At 53.4% G+C, this 18,313-nt stretch overlaps 1 protein-coding gene across 2 annotated transcripts in view; it reads right to left on the bottom strand.

Annotated features, from left to right (window-relative positions):
• FBXL18 (F-box and leucine rich repeat protein 18) overlaps positions 1–18,313 on the bottom strand; it is a 59,348-nt gene that overhangs the window by 19,880 nt on the left and 21,155 nt on the right. The window contains exons 5-6 of one of the 2 annotated variants that reach the window (XM_080383866.1): positions 12,888–13,042; positions 16–8,177 (exon numbers count right to left, since the gene is read on the bottom strand). In XM_080383866.1, coding sequence (XP_080239992.1) covers positions 8,011–8,177; positions 12,888–13,042 — 322 coding nt within the window. In that variant the 3' untranslated portion in view covers positions 16–8,010. Of the gene's footprint in view, positions 1–15; positions 8,178–12,887; positions 13,043–13,595; positions 13,677–18,313 lie in introns of those variants that run through there. The other variant, XM_080383867.1, reaches the window with a different exon arrangement.

The following is an 18,313-nucleotide window of genomic DNA, read 5'->3' as shown; positions in this document are numbered from 1 at the left end:
TAGTGCAAGAAATACCGAGAGCTGCAACGGACCCCACGGCTGGAGGCGACGCAGAAGAGAGTGGATGGATGCAGAGGAGGCACCAGGTCGTTGGGTTTCCACCACCCAGCTCCATTTCCAGACAAGAGCCCCTGGACATCCCTGGGTTTGCTGTTTCCTACCAGCAAATTCATCCGCTGGGAGCTTCGTAGAAGAGGACGCCAAAGGAAAGTCAGCGTGAGCAAAATAAATTCAAATTTCTGTTTGGATGAATGTCTCCAAAATTGTTTTAATGAAGCGTCTCCCTAGTTCGTTCGGCAGCAGGGCTGCTCGGTGGCTCTTCTACAGCCGCACAAGCCCATGTGGTGGGGACACCCACATCTGTCTTAACACATTCAGAGTCACCAACCTGAGGGCTCGGTCCCTGCCTCCCACACAGGAACCAGAGCTGGCCTGCAAAGACACATGGAGATGGGCTTTGGGGGAACCCTCCCGCCCCAGTATACTCAACTCAAGTGAAAAATTAATTTTCTTGAAGGACGAAGCAATGCTTTCAGCAGAAAAGAAGAGGAGCAGCATTGCAGGGAGGCAGGGAGTGAGAACGGCAACAACCAGCAGCAACAGGCTCGTGTGGTGGCTTCTCGGGCTCCAGCTGCCAGACTCGCTCCTGCTGCCGGGGGTCTGCCCCCCCCTCAACTAGAGCAGAAGATGCTCCACAGCAGCGAGAGCACCAGCTTCTGACCCTTGCCCAGGCAGCTCTGTCTGCTCTTCATTCCCAGAAGAAGAGACCGATAAAGGAGAAGATTCAAACCACACAAGGCAGCCTTCCACCTTTGCCAAGACCAGCCACAGATGCTCAGTGAGCCGTCGGGCTGGAATCACCCGTCTCCAACAAGAAGCAGCAGTAACCCACCCCATTGTAAGCTACAGGATCCTAAACCTCCCAGCGGCAGGGAAAAGCTTCGCAGGTGACCCCTGAAAACACCCAGAAGTACTGCAGAGTCTAATGATAATGATAAAAATAAATACAATCTCATAGTTGGCTTTGGTTTCAGCCCATCTTGTGATTTTAAGGGGTTGACTCACGTTTATAGGCTCCTCAGGGCTACTGACCCAGCACCCCGGGGCTGGTGCCGATGGTCCCAGCAGTGTGACCAAGGGTCCTTGTCCCTTCCCGTGGTGGAGAGCAGCTTTGGCAGAGCTGGTGACACTTCCCTGCCCTTCCAGGGCCACTCCAGGCACCACACGGTGCCCAGGGACCAGATCCAACACCTCTCCCACCTCTCTTGGTGGGCTGGTGTCCCACCCCATGCTGCCACGGTCCCCACTCATGGCACAAAGCATCTTCCCAAGCCAGGAGCTTCAGCAAGCTTCTGTCCTCCACCAGCCAAGGCTTTGCCAGACTCCTGAATGAGCAAACCTCTCTCGCCATGAGCCAGCTGCTGTAGGCTCTGGATCAATGAAATAGGTAAAAAGAAAAGCAAAAGAAATTTGCATGACTGTTCCCTGACGGGTGTTTCATTACGTAAAAGGAACACATCGCCGCCGGCTGGGCTGAGAGCCTCAGCAATAATCAGCATTTCTTCTGTTTTCTCTTGAGTCGCCAGTCATGCATTTAGAATTATTTAAAAAATAAAGAAAAAAAGCGATCACCTAGGGAGATGCTAACTTGGCGGCATGGTCCCATGTGGAGCCGTACAGGGAAGGAGGTACCAGACCCACACACGCCACTTTCTGGGTTGCCAGAGCCCACCCAAAGGAGGATAAAGCCCACAGGACGGTTTTCCCACTGCCTAGAAGGGATTTGCTCCGGGGTGTCACACGCTGCCTTCCTCCACTTCTTACTCCTCACTCTCACCTGGCTCCTGCCAGCTCCCAGGAGATTCAGACAAGTGGTCCTCAGCCTGTAGCTATCTCCATCTCAGCTGGGACAGCCTGGACATGTGGTCTTGGTGAGTTAATCAACGCGATTTCACCCAAAGGTCATGAAGGAGCAATTTATTACACACCACAAACTGGCAGGAGCGGCAGCCAGCATCCCTGGCAGGAGCAGAGATACGGGCAGAGGCCAGGGCACAGGGAACGACCCCAGGGCTCAGGCTGGGAAGTCCAGGAAGGTTTCCTCCTCCCTGCTGAGGCTGCCCAAGTACCTTCATGGGGCAGAGGCTGGGTGGGAAGACTGGTGGTAGAAAAAGTCATTGAGCACTGAGAAGGGGAACCGGCCAGAAAGATGGGGACACTGGGGACCCCTGACCAGCTCACACCAAGCATCTCTTCAGGTACCATTGGGTCATGCCAGGGTCACTGGGTCACACCTCTCCAGTGCCTCTGCAGTGCTCCCCTTACTTTGAAGGACAAAGAAGGCACCAGCATGGATCTACCTCACCAGTCTTCCTCGCTGTAGCCCACTGCAGGATGAGCAGGGGCCTCCATCCTTCCTGGTGTGTCATCGTAGTTACGATGGCTACCAGCTCCTGAGATCACATCCCACCACACCAGGTGGGTGTCCAGAGCTCTGTGTCCTACATGTCTACCGCTGACAAAGCAGGGAAGCCCGAAGCACGCAGTCAGCTCATGCACCCTGCAGGGCCATCCAGGCAGATGGTAGGAGGAGGCTTTCCTAACAGCATGATGATGGAAAACCATTTCCAAAGACTCCTTCTAGCTCTGCCTTGCGTGGCTCACACTTGCTCAGGACCAGCTCTTCCTTCCTCTACTACCCAGACATGACCCACCTCTTCTCCTCCAAAACTACCATTCCTCCCCTTCCTCTCTGCAAGGCTCCCACTGCACCTGCAGAGGCTCCTGGCACCCACTGGGGTGCAACACCCACCCGGGGAGCTAGAGCCAGCAGGTCAACATCTTCACTCAGACCCTGCCTGCGGTGTTATACAATCATAGAATCACTTCAGTTGGAAAAGACCTTTGAGATCATCAAGTCCAGCTATTAACCCGGCACTGCCCAGCCCACCACTAAACCACGTCCCTAAGCACCACATCTACATGTCTGTTAAATCCCTAGAGGGATGGAGACTCCACCTCCCCGGGCAGCCTGTCCCAGTGCCTGACCACCCTTTTGGTGAAGAAATTTTCCCTAATACCCAATCTAAACCTCCCCTGGTGCAACTTGAGGCTGTTTCCTCTTACCCTGTCACTTATCTGGGAGAAGAGACCGACCCCCCTTGCTGCAGCCCCCTTTCAGGTAGTTTTAGGGAGCGATAAGGCTGGTTGTTTTGCTCTGGCCCTGGCTCTGCAAAGGATCTGGCTGCCAGGAAGGCTGCCCAGCAGCAAGGACAAAGCAGTGTCACAAGCTGTGGCAGCAGGTACATCCGCCTGGGGAGAGGTTTGGGGGATGAGACCCAAAGTACCCACAGAAGCAACCTCAGCGTCCACCCCACGGCCTCACCACCTGAGCCGGGGCAGCCTGGCTCAGTCCTTTCCCAGGGCTGGGGTCCCCCTGAAGAACTCCCCAGGGTGGAGGCTCCCACTGATGCTGGAGGGTCCCAGGGGATCTGCTCGGCCACCTGGATGCAGCTGGGCTGGGGCTGGCAGCCGGCAGCCTTTCTGCTGAGCGCAGGAGCTGCAGCCGGGCACTGGCACATCAATACACTCTCCTGGAAGGAGCCCACGCTTCATCTGGGAGCAGCCCACAGCCACGAGAAAACCTGCCCCATCCCATCTCATCCCATCCCATCTCATCCCATCCCATCCAGCAGGAGCTGGCTCGTCAGGAATGCCCCGTGTCAGCGCTTTGCCAGTGATAAATAAGGGAGGAATGTGGTGGCTCTGGCTCCCAGGATCTGCCAGGCTTCTCCATCCGAGATGAAAAACGAGGGCTCTGGAGATACTGGTGCCCTTGCCCCTGCCCAGGCTCCCCACTCTGCCGCTGCCAGCCTGGGGGTGACAGCGAGGGTGCCCGGAGCTGTCTTCTTGCTCCTGACCCTGCATGGCCCCGAAGAGGAGGCGGCGGCACAGCGAGGCACCCCGAGACCCCCGGGATGGGGAGAGAAGTACAAACAACAAAAAAAAGAGCTTTTATACAAAACCCAGATACTTCCATTCCAGCTAATGTGCAAGGATAGGAAAGGGAGGGGGGAGAAATGCAGCAGCTGGGATTTCGGAGAACAATGTGGGGAGAAAAAAGAAAGAGGGAGGAAGACAAGTGCGGTTGAGTCACCCGTGGTTGTCAGCCCTTTTTGGGGGGAGGGCAGCGGGAAGGTTAGTGATCAGCCAGATCTGAAACCAGACAAAACTATTTCCACATGCCAATAAAACCCCAAGCGCGAAGGGTTTGCAGGGCTCTGGGGCCCCTGCGCTGCCTCTAAAACAAAACAGAAGAGCTGGGAAGCTCACCCGGGCAGGAGCTGGCGCGTGAAAAGGAGCACAGTGATGGCATCTGACCTTTCCTTCCCCATCGCCTGCCCCCTCCTCGCCTGCCGCAGCTCATCCCTCCCAGCATCGCTTGGTCTGTGTCAAAGGAACGCAGGGCCAAGGGACTGAGCGGCGCAGGGCTGGGGACGCCTGGGGGGGACCTTGCCTTCCACGTGGGTCTGAGAGCTGAGAACCTCCAACTCATCTCACTCATGTCTTTGGTAGGTTCCAGCACGCGAGGTCAGGGATCGAAGGGCTGAAAGCACCACTGCTGCCATGAAGCCAGCCCCTCGCAGAGGCCGAGCCATGGCAGCCCCCTTCCCAGGGAGGCTGACGGCCCCAGCCCTCCCCAGGCTGAAATGGGGACATTCTCCAAGCCACAGCCAAAAGAGACCCGCTCCCACCTGTGTCCCACCGTGCGGTGACCTTGGCTGAGCCTTTAATTCGCCCACAGCTTAGTCACGGCAGCCATAAAACCCCGTGCAACCGCCAAGACCTTGCCAGCGAGGAAAGCAGCTGCCGCCCTGAGCCACTATAAATCACCGCACCAAAAAGCGCAGCACCCACCTCCCCGCTCCCCGGCTGTAAATCTGCAGGAACAGAAACCAGAGTGGCTTATCTGGAGAGGCCACATCCCTGCCCCAGCCCAGCTCAGCCCTCCTGCTGGCTGCGTGTCCCCCCCACCCCCCGGGGAGAGGAAGAGGATGCCCAGCTCACACTAACTGCCGGCAGCGCTCACAGCCTTATCGGGCGGGCAGCAGGCACCCTGCGCCTTCCAAGCCCTGAACCCCACCATGCTCGCTCCCACACTCGGGGTAATCGCCGCCTCCACGGCCCCCGGCAAGGAACCACCAGCTTCAGACTGTGAACAAGGGACAAGCAAACCCTCGGCATGTCCCCAAGCCCTCCGCGTGCCCGTGCTGTCCCCCAGCCCCGGAGCTGTGGCTGTCCCCATATCTCCACCCCGCTCCTGCCACTTGGGTGGATGATGATGGCTGGGACCCAAGGCCAGTCCAGTCCCTCAGCCTGCGGGAAACCTCTTCATTCTTTGACCATTTGCTCAACAAGCCCAAGGACTGGACAACTGTAACGTTTCCCCTCTTTGTTGCAAGAGTTTAAGAAACCTTGGACACCTCAACCGACACCTCGACAGGGAACCTCCTGTTCTCTGGTGGGTGCAGGAGGCAGAGCTGAAGGGCAGCGCTGCCATCCCCTCTGGACATGGGAGAGGAGGATCATCAAGGAACACATCCAAGGACACACCAAGTATGATCCTTGTGTACTTTGGGCAGGTTTGGAAACTGGAGGGTTTCAGTTCACAAGGCAGCCTGGAAGTCTCCGCCACTCTGGTCTGTGCTCACACCGTGCCAGCACCTGTCTCTCCAAGAAATGCTTCACCTTTGCTATGTTAATTAACAGTGCAGAAGAAAAATCAAGCAAGGGACTGTGCCCTGTCTCATCATCCCATCCCACCAAGGCAAAACCATCAGGCTCTGCAGCTCCAGCCACCTGGAGCCACTTCCCAGTCTTCCCCACCCCAGAAAATCCACAGATTTCACCCAAAAGCAAGAAAAATTCAGCCACTCAGAAATGCTCTCCCCTTCTCCCCACTCCCACCCTCCCTCCTGCGCTCATTATGCGGGTGCTATTCTGCTCAGGTCCTCCTGGGGTGCTCATCACCGCATCATCCCCACCGCCAACAGTGACTAACATCTGTCACATCTTTGCTCTCTCATCCTCGGCCAGAGGCAGGAAAGTGCCTGTGTGTGTGTACATGTACCCTGCAACATGGCAACGCAGAAGCCCCAGGTCAAAGCCACCGGCTCATTTTGGTGTAAATCAAGGGTTTCTGAGGTGTTTGCATCAAAGGCGGCGCATTGCCCCCAGAGCAGAAAGCACTGACTTGGCCCTGGTCTGTGATCCCAAGGCGGTTTGTGCTCTTCCTCATCAAAGAAACATCACCATCAGCACCACCACAGAGCATCTGCGAACACCCAAACCTGCCCAGCATCCAGGAGATGAAGCGACACTCCAGGCACCGCAGTGTGTCCCTCCAGCCCAGCTTCCCACGCTGCCCTGATCAGCACCAGCACGCCACTGCCTGGCCCTTTGGCATTCCCAGCTGGTCCCATCCAGGCACTGGGCGATGCTGGTGCCGGCAGGCTGCAGGCAGGGAAGGAGAAAGCGAACGGGGAGACACGTGTCATTCCCAGAGGACCAGCACAGTGGGGAGACCCTGAGCATCTCGGTCTTCTGAAGGGAGCGGGTCCTGGCAGCGTCAGGAGAGATCGCATCCTGCCGCCAAGAGGCAAGGAGCGCTGCCCCACCGCCTTCGCTCCAGTCTGCTGCGACTTACAAGCCCTTTGAGTCACGTACCCTTAAAGCTTCCTGCAAGCCATTTAATTCTTTCTTTTTAAAAAAGGCTGTAAATGGAGCTGGATTCCTGTGGCTAACCCAGCGCAGGGTCCGTGCAGTGAGCACACCTGCTAAGGCAGCTCCATCGCCTCATCCCCGGACCACCGCCACCGCATCACTCACCGGGATGAGCTGCAAGTTGCATGTTGCCCGTCAGGAGTAGCTGGCTTTTCCTACGTGCAGCTTGCAGCCCAGGGAAGGCGGTATGGACCTGGAAGATTCGTACGGAGCCTCCTTGGCAAGGGACACTTGCAGAAGGTCTGACCACCTCCAGCCCAGAACGTCAAAGGATGCGGCTCAAGGAACTGCAGGATTTTGACAGACGGCGTTGGCACGATGTGAGTGGTGTCACAGCACAGGAAGAGGGCAAACACTGTCACCATCATTAGGAAAGGAGAAAGCAACTCAAGGGAGAAATAAAAAACTCCTAGGCCAATGTCAGCAGTAAGTTGCAGCTCTAAAGCCCATTTGGAGAGACACCACGCAAAGCAAAAATATAAGTGGGACAATATTTTGTCACCTACACCTAAGAACAGTAAGATCATATTGGATTTCCCTGGCATCACCTGACTTTCTTGAGAAAGGAAGATCAGTCCTGGGATCACAGCTAATCCCAACACAAAAATAAATGTCTATGGCAGCAGCTCTGGGAAAAGCCAGCTTCCCCTGGAGCCGGCTGGCCCCGAGGAGCAGTATGATGGGGAAAGTGACACATTCAGCCAGGGCAAATTTGGGGTGTAAGGTAGCAGCCTGCATGGGAAGTGGTGAGGCGGGGATGACCCAGGTGTGCTGGGACATCAGGAGTTGACCGAGAGCCACTGACGGGGGAAAAAAGGCAAATGCAATTTTAGATGTGAGAAGCGTTTTCAGTAAAGGCAGAGGAATACAAGTGCCGTTAGACCAGACACGGTGGGAACCTCATCTGAAAGGCAAATATTTCAAGGGGAGTAAAATCTTGAGCAGGGCGGAAGACCTCATCCAGCTGAAGGTCAGCACTGATCCAAGAGGAAGGGCACAAACCAGTGTAACTTAAGGAGGGTGGGGATCTGAGGTCAGAGCAAGGTGGTGCTGGCACAACCCTGCGTAAGAAAAGCAGGTGCGGAACACCCAACCGCTCAAAACAGAGCGGGATCCGTTCCCCTGACGTGGCCACCAGCAGTAACAGGAGATGACAGTCAAACCGGAGCCTTAACCCTGCTATAAATGAAGAGAGACACATTCTGATTAAAGCAACTGGGTGCCTAGTTAAAGCCTGATCACAATAGGCTGCTCACACATTTGTTGACCAGCTGAGTCGTGCTCCTGTGGAGCTGGTAGGGCTGAGGTAGGACTACTCTGGAAATGGGAACATTCCTCGAAGTCATACACCCTGATCCTGACAGAGCTGGTCACCCTCCCCACGGCAAATGAGCCTGTAAAAGTCAACAGGACAAGAAAGAAAAAGGTCACGAGAGATTTGGAGTTTGAAGGTACCACTGAAAAGCCGGTCCTAGGTGCAGAGAAGAAGAAAAACCTTGAGTTTTAATAGAATGAAACCTGGTGCAAACATCAGAGCTTCTCCAGGAGGCTGGAGAAAGCCCTGCCCTCTCCCACCACTCTCGGTGGTCCTCACTTCCCACCCAGATGAGCTTAGTGATGTGCTGCACCCAACATCTGCAAACCACAGAAGAGCTGGGAGGCTGAAGACACAAAATACCTCTTCTTCACACATGGAAATATCAACTACCATCATCAGTGTGGTTTGCAGAGCTGGGCTCACAGCCCTTCAGCTGCACCGAGCCCATGGGCTTCTGAGAAGAAAACTCCAACCCCAGAAGGGACCTTGGGAAGCCACCCAGCTCCATCCACACCACGGCAGGACCTGAGGCACCCCAGGCTTTGCTGGCACGAAAGCCATGCTGAGCACAGCTGTCCTGCACGGTCACTGCCCCCCTCGAGGGAATGGAAACCACAGCAGGGTTTTATGACAGCATTAAACTCAATGTTCCCAGCACCTCTGGTAGTGCGGGACCTGCTCAGAAGGGTTATTCCAGCCTGAAGGGCAGATTTACCAGAAACAAATCCAAACAGAGAAGCAGCCGCGAGGCTGTTTGCACACCTTCTGCCAAGAAATGTTGGGGCCTCCAGCATGAGAGGGGCAACAACTTGTTTCTTCCTTTCTCCTTTCTTTTTCCTAGTAAATTAAAAATAATAATAACGGTAGTAAACTCCCCTTGGCTTTATCCTCCCCCACCAGAGCAGATGCAATTAGCAGCTTCCCTGAGTGGCAGAGGTGTGATTTACTCCCGGAATGGGTTACATTAAGATGTAGGGCAGTGGGAAGTTTCCATTTGGCCCCCGACCAAATTCCCCTTCCCAGCCATTCCCACCACTGAGGATCAGATAAGCTTTCCTGCTTTGCTCCCTCATTGACAAGTTTGGAGGCACAGCCCATGGTTTGGTTAAAGAAGCCCCAAAAACATGGTCACCAGACTCTTCATGCCAAGTGGGTACCATCCCCCATCCATGGGATGCTCGTTAAATTTAAGCATCCCCTGAAACCATGTTGGTACCCTCTGGCTGGGCACAAGCCGCTTCATAACCTGAGTTGGCAGCTGCTGCTAAAGCTCCCCAAAATATCCCAGGCCCCAAGTGAATTCCCACGGTACTGGTGGGCAGCTGAAACCTTAACAGGTCCTGTATGAAAAAAGCCAGTCCCCAGCATGGGACGTGGCTGCAGCCTTATGGCATCTGAAGCACTGGGCTAGCTGGAACGGCTACAGCCATCCCCATCCTGGCACCACGTCCCACACAAGGGGCAGCTCTCATCCCCCCCAGAGGACCCAGAAGCACAAGCTGTTCCCTTTCCACCCACTTATCCCCTTGATGCTCTTGGACGGGTTTTCACGCCACTTCCCAGAGCCCAGCCCCCAGCAAGTGCTGCTGCATCTGCACAGAGGCCAGCGATGAGGGGCAACGGTGCTCCGCGCCACTCACGTCAAGCCCTCCGCATCCCATGATTTCTATTTGATTCCCTTTTAAAGGGGCTGTAATGCAGCTCGTATTTATACTTCAAAACAGCTTGTTTGTGTAATTGCCAAAAAAAATTTAAAAAAAAAAAAAAAAAAAGACACAAAACAACCCTGGTACAATGACTAATTAGCTCGCTGCTGCCTCGTACCCTGTAAACAAATGTATTTGTAACCAATTTGCAAGCACTTTGCATAAGGGGCCCAGAACACTCGTGCCTGTTTGATGCATTTTGACATTAATTTGATAATAGCGGCTTAACAAGGAATCCAGGCTCCCTAGCTATAAATATGCTGCTTTTCCACTTCCTTTTATCTGCACAGTGAAATAATGTTTTTCCCCCTGCTGCAATAACCACCATCCAACCCTTTCATGAATGCCCTTTATGTCCTTTAGCATTTTCAAGGCTTTTTTTTTTTCCTTTTTTTCTTTTTTCCCCTCCTCCTGAAGAAAGTAAAATGGTTTTATTAGTTGTATTTTTAATTCCTGTTCACTGGGGGGAAGGAGAAGAGAGGACAGCGATGGTACTCTGATAACACAGCTTCCAGAAGACGGGGATGAGGGACCTGTTTGTTCAGAAATATTTCTCCATCCGTTTGTGCTTCATAGGAGAGAGAAAGCTCATCCCTTTCCCTCATCTTTCCCACTCGCTGTGGCTCTCTCTCTCCACGCAAGCCTTCACCAGCACACCAGAAAGCAAATTCAAACACAGTGAAATGAGAACAGGACACCGGAGTCCACCCTGATGCCAGCCCCAGAGGGTGGCACTACAGGACCACCCCACTCTCTGCATCTCTGCTTGATGAGACCACAGCACCACAAGAACCATCATATCTCAGGGGAACGATGTGAGAAGGGCTGGATCACAGGGACTGAACTGCGGCTACAACTTGTCCATGCACAGGCAACACCATTTCTTGTCTCCTTCTGGTCCCTCCCAAGACTTTCCATCCATCCCCATGGTCAGACTCTCACTCGCACACACACTCTGGCTCGTGCACGCGTCCTCCACCTCCGGCTCGCCTGTCAGCCCCTGGGGAGAGGCTGTCGCTGGGGCCTGGGAGGCAGCAAGCACACAAGTAGCACCTTGGAAATTGTCAGCTGCATCCCACGGCCACAGATGAAGCCTCTGGGAGATGAAACGTTTCGGCCTCTCTCCTCCGTACTCCCTTCTCGCCTGCCTCCAGCTTGGAGCCAGTGATGCACAGCCTGCTCCCAAACATGATCCAGGGGGTGACAAGTTGCACTCAGAGCACAGACCTGGAGGACCTCTTCTGCCATCCCAAGCCTAGAGACCCCCCGGACAAGGTGGCAGAAGATGGAAGAACAAGCGTTCGGAGCTCTAGGCTGAGGGTGAGGGTCTGGGAGGTGTTTCAGCCAGCACCCTGCAGACCTGCCCCCTCTGAGATGCTCCCACCCAAGACACATTGAATGCTGAAGAGCAGCTGGTGGGAGATAAGGGCTATGAAAGACAGATCAGGTGGACCAGCCCAGAGGGCAGCATTAGCGCTTATCCACGCTTCCCATTTTGGCCTACAGTGCTCAGGAATCCAGCAGCCAGAGACTGCAAAGTGGAGAGAGGAGCAGATCTCCAGGCAGAAGAGTACTGGATCACCTGATCCATTGAAATGTCCTCCCCGAACCCTTAACTATAATTACCAGCCAGTTTCTTTCCAGGGCTAGAGACATTGTTGAAGATGCTTCGCCCCTGCCTCCTTGCTGAATCTCCAGGACTTCTTCACACCCCAAGTGCATCACCCCCGCCGCTGACCCTCCTCTGCCCGAAACGTGCAGGCTGCAGAGCTGTGGTGTTAGTAACCTGCTGGTTCCCAGCAAGCCCAGTTAAACCAGGGTGCAACAAGTCGGTTGGGCAGAAAATGGAGGCAGCGGGGTGGGGAAGGGAGCAGGGGACAGCCACTGCCCCACCACGTGGCACTTTGGCAGGGAGGGGAAATCATTAACAACCCAGACCTGCACGTACAGGCCTCCTTGCCCCTTCACACAGCAAGCCACGGCAGGCACAGCCTTGCTCGCCACGAGCAGGTCCTACCCTCCCCTCTGCACACAGCTGGGTCTGGAGGACAAGGAGGATCTGGAAATGGTCTTCTGCACATCTGCAGGCTGCTGTCAGCCCAAAGGTCTCTGACGGCCCAGGAACTATCGAGCATCTCTGGAGGTGCAGGGCTCCAGCATCCTCATCAGGAGACAGGCAGGAGAGAGAAAACCCACAGTGCAAGCCAGTAGCCTTCCCAAACTTATTTTTTCTTCTCTTTAAATGCATCCTGGGTTGCCGTGATCTAGTCTGAGGCACTTGCCCAGCCTCCTCCTCCCCCACAGTGAGCAGAAGTGCCTCTTGCCCCCTCCCCCATCACAGAGATCAATACTTTCCTAAATAATGGCTGTATAGATAAGGGCAAAACCAAAACCACACTGAGACATCCAAGTGGTTGTAGGAGATCTCTCCCCCTGCCAAGCTCTTCACCCTCAGCTTTTCCACACCTCTGCTCCGGTTTCCCCTCCTGGAAACCGCGTCGTGTCGCTCCTTGCCAACAGATAAGCTGGCAGAGGGCACAAGATCAGTACTGCGCGGGGAGAGGGTTGCTCTGCGCAGGCCTTCCCCAGGTTTCCTCCCACCCGTGTACCATACCGAACACGGCCCTCTCAGCCATTTCTCCCCCTGAAGCCCTCCTCTGGCACTGTTAATGCTGAAACCCCACGGCAAGTCCCAGCGATAAGTTGGAGACTTAGCAGAGTCCAAAAGCACATTCTTTCCTCAGCCTCCTCCCTCCTTATCTCTTTCCTCCCTCCCCCAAAAATACATTTAGATAAAAGTTATTGGAACAATAAAATCCATAACTTAAACACAAGCGCAGGAGAGATGGAGGGAGGGTCTCCATTCCATGCCCTAGCGAGCAGACCTGCCAGAAAAGAAAAACAACAGAGCGCCCATGATCCCCTCTGAAATAAAACCTGGTGCGGGCCCTTGGAGCACTGCAGGGCAAGACTGTAGCACACGTGCTCTCCTGCAGTCCCACCCCGTGCCCTGCACAGACTCACTCACCTTCTAAAAACTGATCACACGTCAATTTTGAGTGATCTCCCGCTTCACCTACCTGGGGTGAGTTGATTTAATCCTGTGGGTACATGAGCTGCACCATTTTCCACCAAGCTGCTCCTCTTGCATGTTTGTTTTGTGGATTTTGTAAAGCCAAAGTAGACGTTGCAAGTACCTGAAGCCCAGGTTCCCCACGGATCACTATCCGGCACCCTAAAAACAGCAACACAAGAGATGGTTCAATAGGATGTGCGTTTTCTTTAGCACTGACCAGCCCTTCCACACAGGCGAGCCCAGCAGCTGGTGCTGCCCCAGCTGTATCGTGCACAGGGCTGTGGTCCGGGACATCCATCCCAGTCCCCTCCACCCCCCCAATGGTGGCGATACGCTTTCAGCCACCACCGCAGCCCCCCAGGATCCAGGGTCCACGCGTCTGCCGTAGCTACAAGGGCAGAAGTGCTGCTGCCAGGGCAGGTTAATCCCTGCAGTTTCCTTCGTCACAAGCAGCACTACCTGCTTCCACCATACCAGCTTCCCCTTCCCACAGCCGCAGCCACCCCAGCTCCACTACATCCATGCAGCTGTGGTGGCATTAATAGAATTTTGGCCACCCCCGTTCACGTTTAATCCTTGATTTCAGCGCTTGGCTTCACACAGAGAAGCAGTGCCGACCCAGCCTGCTGCCTGAGGTTGGGGCACGGCGCAGGGTACACCCTGGGGTTTCTCAGAGTGACGGACCTTCTGCAAGTCACTTGGGTTCACTTACCCTGGGATAACGGTTGTTCTGTCCCACAGCAACACGGCTCAGCAGTGGGTTGCTCCGAGGCCCACGGAGGAGACGCATTTCCTAAACACAAAGCAGCTCCTTCTTTAACCTGCAGCTGAGCCCAGAGCCACAAGCACCAAGGTGCGGAGAGCAGCATCGGCAAACCTCAGACCTGGGGGAACGGGGCTGTAAACCCCATTAGCACCGCTCAGCCCAGCACTCCCAGCGGGTGACACTTCCATTGCTCCCAGTCCAGACTGGGGCTACACCCAGGCATGTCCCTGCCCATGCAGCAACTCACCCCACATTGCTTAAACTTAAAATGCAACGCCAAAGCATGCCTCCTAGGAGGATGGCTTTGGGTTTGGTTTTAGAGGGAAATCAGAGGCAGAAGGCAACAGCAGAGACCTGGTTCAAAATCCGTTTCACTCTTTATTTGAAGTTTTACATGCCACCAGCGTACATGAAAGTTGCACATTCAGAATTTGACTCACTACTAGAACAAAGGGCCAGATGCAAACACAAGTGTCAAACGAGCGCACAGATGGAGGAGCCCAAACCGAGGAGCTTGTCAGTATTTGCAACCAGGCTGTACCACATCCTGATGGCACTTGAGGCCTCAGAGGCGAACCCACAGTTTGGAGGGCCACCTCCCTTTGCCATCTCCAGGGCACTGGTTGTGACCTGGGTCTCCTCTCCTAAAGCAGCACCGTTCTCCTGCAACAAGCTAAACAAGCAGCTTTGGTAACATCTCTACCAGAACCGAGGGTGTTTGGAGACCAACTGCCCACTTAATGCTTTTCTAAATTCCCCTTTCTATCAATGCCAGCAGTTTTTACAATGAGAAACAACTTCCACCCGCTGTTTATAGGGAGAGACGACAGAAATAGGGACTCTTACACTGACATTTTATTTTCAAAGAAAGTTTTGATAGAAAAACATTTTCCCCAGCAGCCTTGGGCAGGGAGTTGCAGCTTCCACTTCAAAGGACAAACTTCAAAAACAAATCCAGTGTCCTAATGGTTTTGTGCTACATTACTTAATTGTCATACAGCTAATTAGCAATGCCTGATTTCACATTCTCTGTACATAGATGAAGTTCACAAAAGAAGGGGCTACTTAAAACAATAAATAAAACAAGGCACCAGGCAGCCAGACTCCGACAACATTAACATAAAACGTTACACTTTACCATTTAAAAAACTGAAATTAAAACCCCATCATGATTAAACCTATATTGATCTGTCTTCCTTCAGATCTCAGAGCTTTGAATCTCTGCAAGGAAGGGGGGAGAACGCAACGCAGGAAGCGGGGGCTTAGTGTGCACGTCTGTGTATGTATTTTGCCAGCATGCAGCAGAGATCTTTAAAATTCTAATTATTTCCCTATCACCAAGTAAGATCGGGATCAATAGATGGTACAAACTGACCCCTTTCCTCAAGTGTCAGGGGGAAATTAAAAAAAAAGAAAGGGGAGGGCGAAACAAGAGCGTCAGAGGTCAATGCCACAAAACAATAGATATTGATGTCTCCATTCATTTCAAACAGCGGAAAGGTCAATGCCTCCCTTGCTTCATGTTTTATGGCTGAAATCCTGCTGCTAACAGCAACAATGTTAGTAGTCAGACCTCATCCATCCTTTTTTATTATTATGATTATTTCTAACCAGGTTAGTCATTTTGAAAATTTGACGAAAGCTGGGAAGCAGCGGTGGGGGGCAGGGTAGGAGGAGAAGAGGGGAAGCTGCCCTGGAAATTGATGGAAGGGATGGTTTCCATTAGTTTTCGAGCCTGCCTGTCCCCCTGCCTGTGCTCCGTTTTGTCCCTTGCTGCCCCCTAAAAAATGAAAAGGGCCTAAGGCAACATCACTTCACTATTAATCATTATTCCCTGTACAACATCCCAATTGGTTTCTATGGAAATGATTCTCCTGCTAGAGTACCCCGGCTGCCTGCGCATCTAATCAAAGAGGCAGGAGAGCTGCAATGGAAGGAGATTTGCTCCTGCAGTACCCAGCCCGGCTCACGGGGCTCCCTTGCACGGGGCTCCCTTGCACGGGGCTCCCTTGCACGGGGCTCCCTTGCACGGGGCTCCCTTGCACGGGGCTCCCCTGGGACCTGCCGAGGGGGAATTGCATCTCCCTCGAGCAGCCAAAACAACCCTTCCGCACCGATTAACTCCACAAACGGAAAAGCCCCACATTTCTGCAGCCGTGGGGGATGTAACCCATCCTCAATAAAGGCTCCTGGGGGAAAGTACCCAGCACCTCACAGCGTACAGCCCCATTCCTGTACGTCACCCCAGGACTTTCATGCCTCTGAAGATCAGCAAGGTGAAGGGACAGATCCCACTCTGCTCCCCTGGGTCTCAGGTGCCTTGGCAGAGGAGGAGGTAGTCATGCAAATAAACGTGAGCAGGGTTGCTGCTCCGCTCCTCAGCAGCCTGCACCAGCAGCCCCAGCCCTGCCCTGCCCTCCCAAGGGAGCACATCCTCGTCTGCAGGGGAGCGCATTTTCCACGCCTGCAAGCTCCCTTGCACGAGGCAGGTGAGCCCTCCTCCCCTTGCACAAGTGGGGAAACTGAGGCCAAGTCTCACAGTGCATGTCTGGCCGACAGGTCAAGGTCCATGACGCAGTCCTGCCCTGCTTCCTTTCACTGCCATCCCTTCTCCTCCTGCCGAACCGCTTCCCTAACAGACAAGCGACTGCAGCCCAAGCCCTCCTGAAGGAAGAGGCCATTGTCATGCAGTCCCCCTCCCAAACTGAGCAGCAGATACACTGCCATTTTCTAAAGAGACCATGAAATCAGCTTTGCAAAACAGCTGAGGAAGCAACCCTTTAACCTACAGTCCTTCTACAAAACCTACTGAAACACTGATGAATTAGCCCCACCAAATTCCCTGCAACAAAACCACTGTCACTCTCCGGGTCTAGACGCTGCCAGCCTGCAGGAACCAAGTGTCACTTTGCTAAACAAGAGTTTGGACATCAGCAGAGCAGCAAACAACTTCTGATTTTACATGTTAATGGCACTTGTCCCAGAATATCTTTGTCCCAAAGGAGCACGGACACCTTGCTGGTGGTCAAAGCAAAGATTTCTTCTGCAGTCCCCAAAGATCGAAGGTCTGATTTGCAGTGCAGCAAGAAACATGCCAGCAGGGACTGGGAATCCAGCAGAGGCACTCCCTGCAAGAAGGGCACCTTCTGTAATTGAATTCATTTATTTTAGACTACGGACAGTGGCATCAGCAGGCTCAGAGATGACCTCATTAGATGCTCACAGATAGCAGGAGGGAGATTTCTGGAGAGATGGGGACAGAGTCCAGAGAAAAGGAGGGGGAATTTCATATTAAATAAAAGCTAGGAACAAAACACCCATCTCCCTGTTCTCCTCTCCTCTTCTAATGCTGCACGCCGGAGTCTCGGTGCTGAGAGGGCTCCGAGTCCCATATATTGCTCTGCTCAGAACATATGGTGCTATGTTTAATAGCCCAGCTCTGCCAATTGGGGACTATTAGGGTGGGTTCTTTTCCCAGTGTAAATGTTGCAGAATATAAATTGTAATTAACACCGATGCCAAAATAGCACTTAGAGAAAATAAGCACATTATTAACATCTGGTGAATCCTGCATGGAGTGCAGAAGCAGCGGAAATTCTCACTCACCATGAGAGGATTTGTAGTAGAGATACTGAGCATTGGCCCGAAGTTGGGGGGTTGGGGGTGGAAGGAGTTTTTAGCTCTTTATTTCTATTTGTGGTGCTATCTTTATTACCTGTAGGTGACCTTTCCTAGCCCCGATTATAACGGGTAGCATTTGCATCAGGACTTCTGACCCGCTTGTGTGAATACAGATGTCTAAACATCATACTCCAGGCAACAGAATAATGCCGTTATAAAACATGCCTGATTGCCTGCCCCAATCTAGCAAGACACCAGGCAGATGGGTATCGCTTTGCCAAGCAAAAGGTACGGCATGTTTCATGGGGTTACTCTAACCCCCAAGACCAAAGGGTTAACACCACCATTAAGCAGCAGGTGTTTTCTGCGTACCACTGTCCCCCAGCCCAGACTTTGCAGCAGGGCAGGAACAGGCAAGCTGGTGGTTCTGCCAAACTCTTGCCCATGCCACAGCATGCACGTGGAGGGGAAATCCCTGCTGAGAGTCGGAATGGCCTCCTGTAGCATGTACCAAATGTTGGGATTCCTCCACAGGACAGAACGGTCCCCTTAGGCATCAGAGAACTGGCTCCATACCCTCAGCCTTCTCTCAACCCTGCCCTGAGGCTAGAGGCACAAGGAGGAGAAAGCAGCTTTACTAATTTTTCAAACAAGGAGGAGAAAGCAGCTTTGCAAACACTCACTGCCTAACCCTTGCTTATTTATTCAAGCAAAGAAACATGGGCAAAAACTAGGCAGACCTGAAGTGGCCTGAACTGGACAAAGCAGTGGCTCACGTTCCTACCAAAAAGTACATCTGATTTGCTGAATTGAGGGAAGAAGGACAGAAGAAAGCTGTTGGAAAGGGAGGGAGGGGTTCAAACAGGCAAGTAATATGACAAGAGGTAGAAAGAATGACCTCGTTGGGAGATCAGGAAAGAAAACAGTGGCAGGATGCCAAGAGCAGGGCACCAGCTCCTCACACTCACCTGCAAGGTGCCTAACCTAAGGCTGAGTCTCAAATACTTGAGGAGTGATCACAGCTCAGCTGCAGCTGTTCCAGA

This window comes from Falco punctatus (genome assembly GCF_963210335.1).
Source record: "Falco punctatus genome assembly, chromosome: 4".
In the NCBI taxonomy this organism is placed as follows: Eukaryota; Metazoa; Chordata; class Aves; order Falconiformes; family Falconidae; genus Falco; species Falco punctatus.
This window is presented reverse-complemented; position numbering and strand designations above follow the sequence as displayed.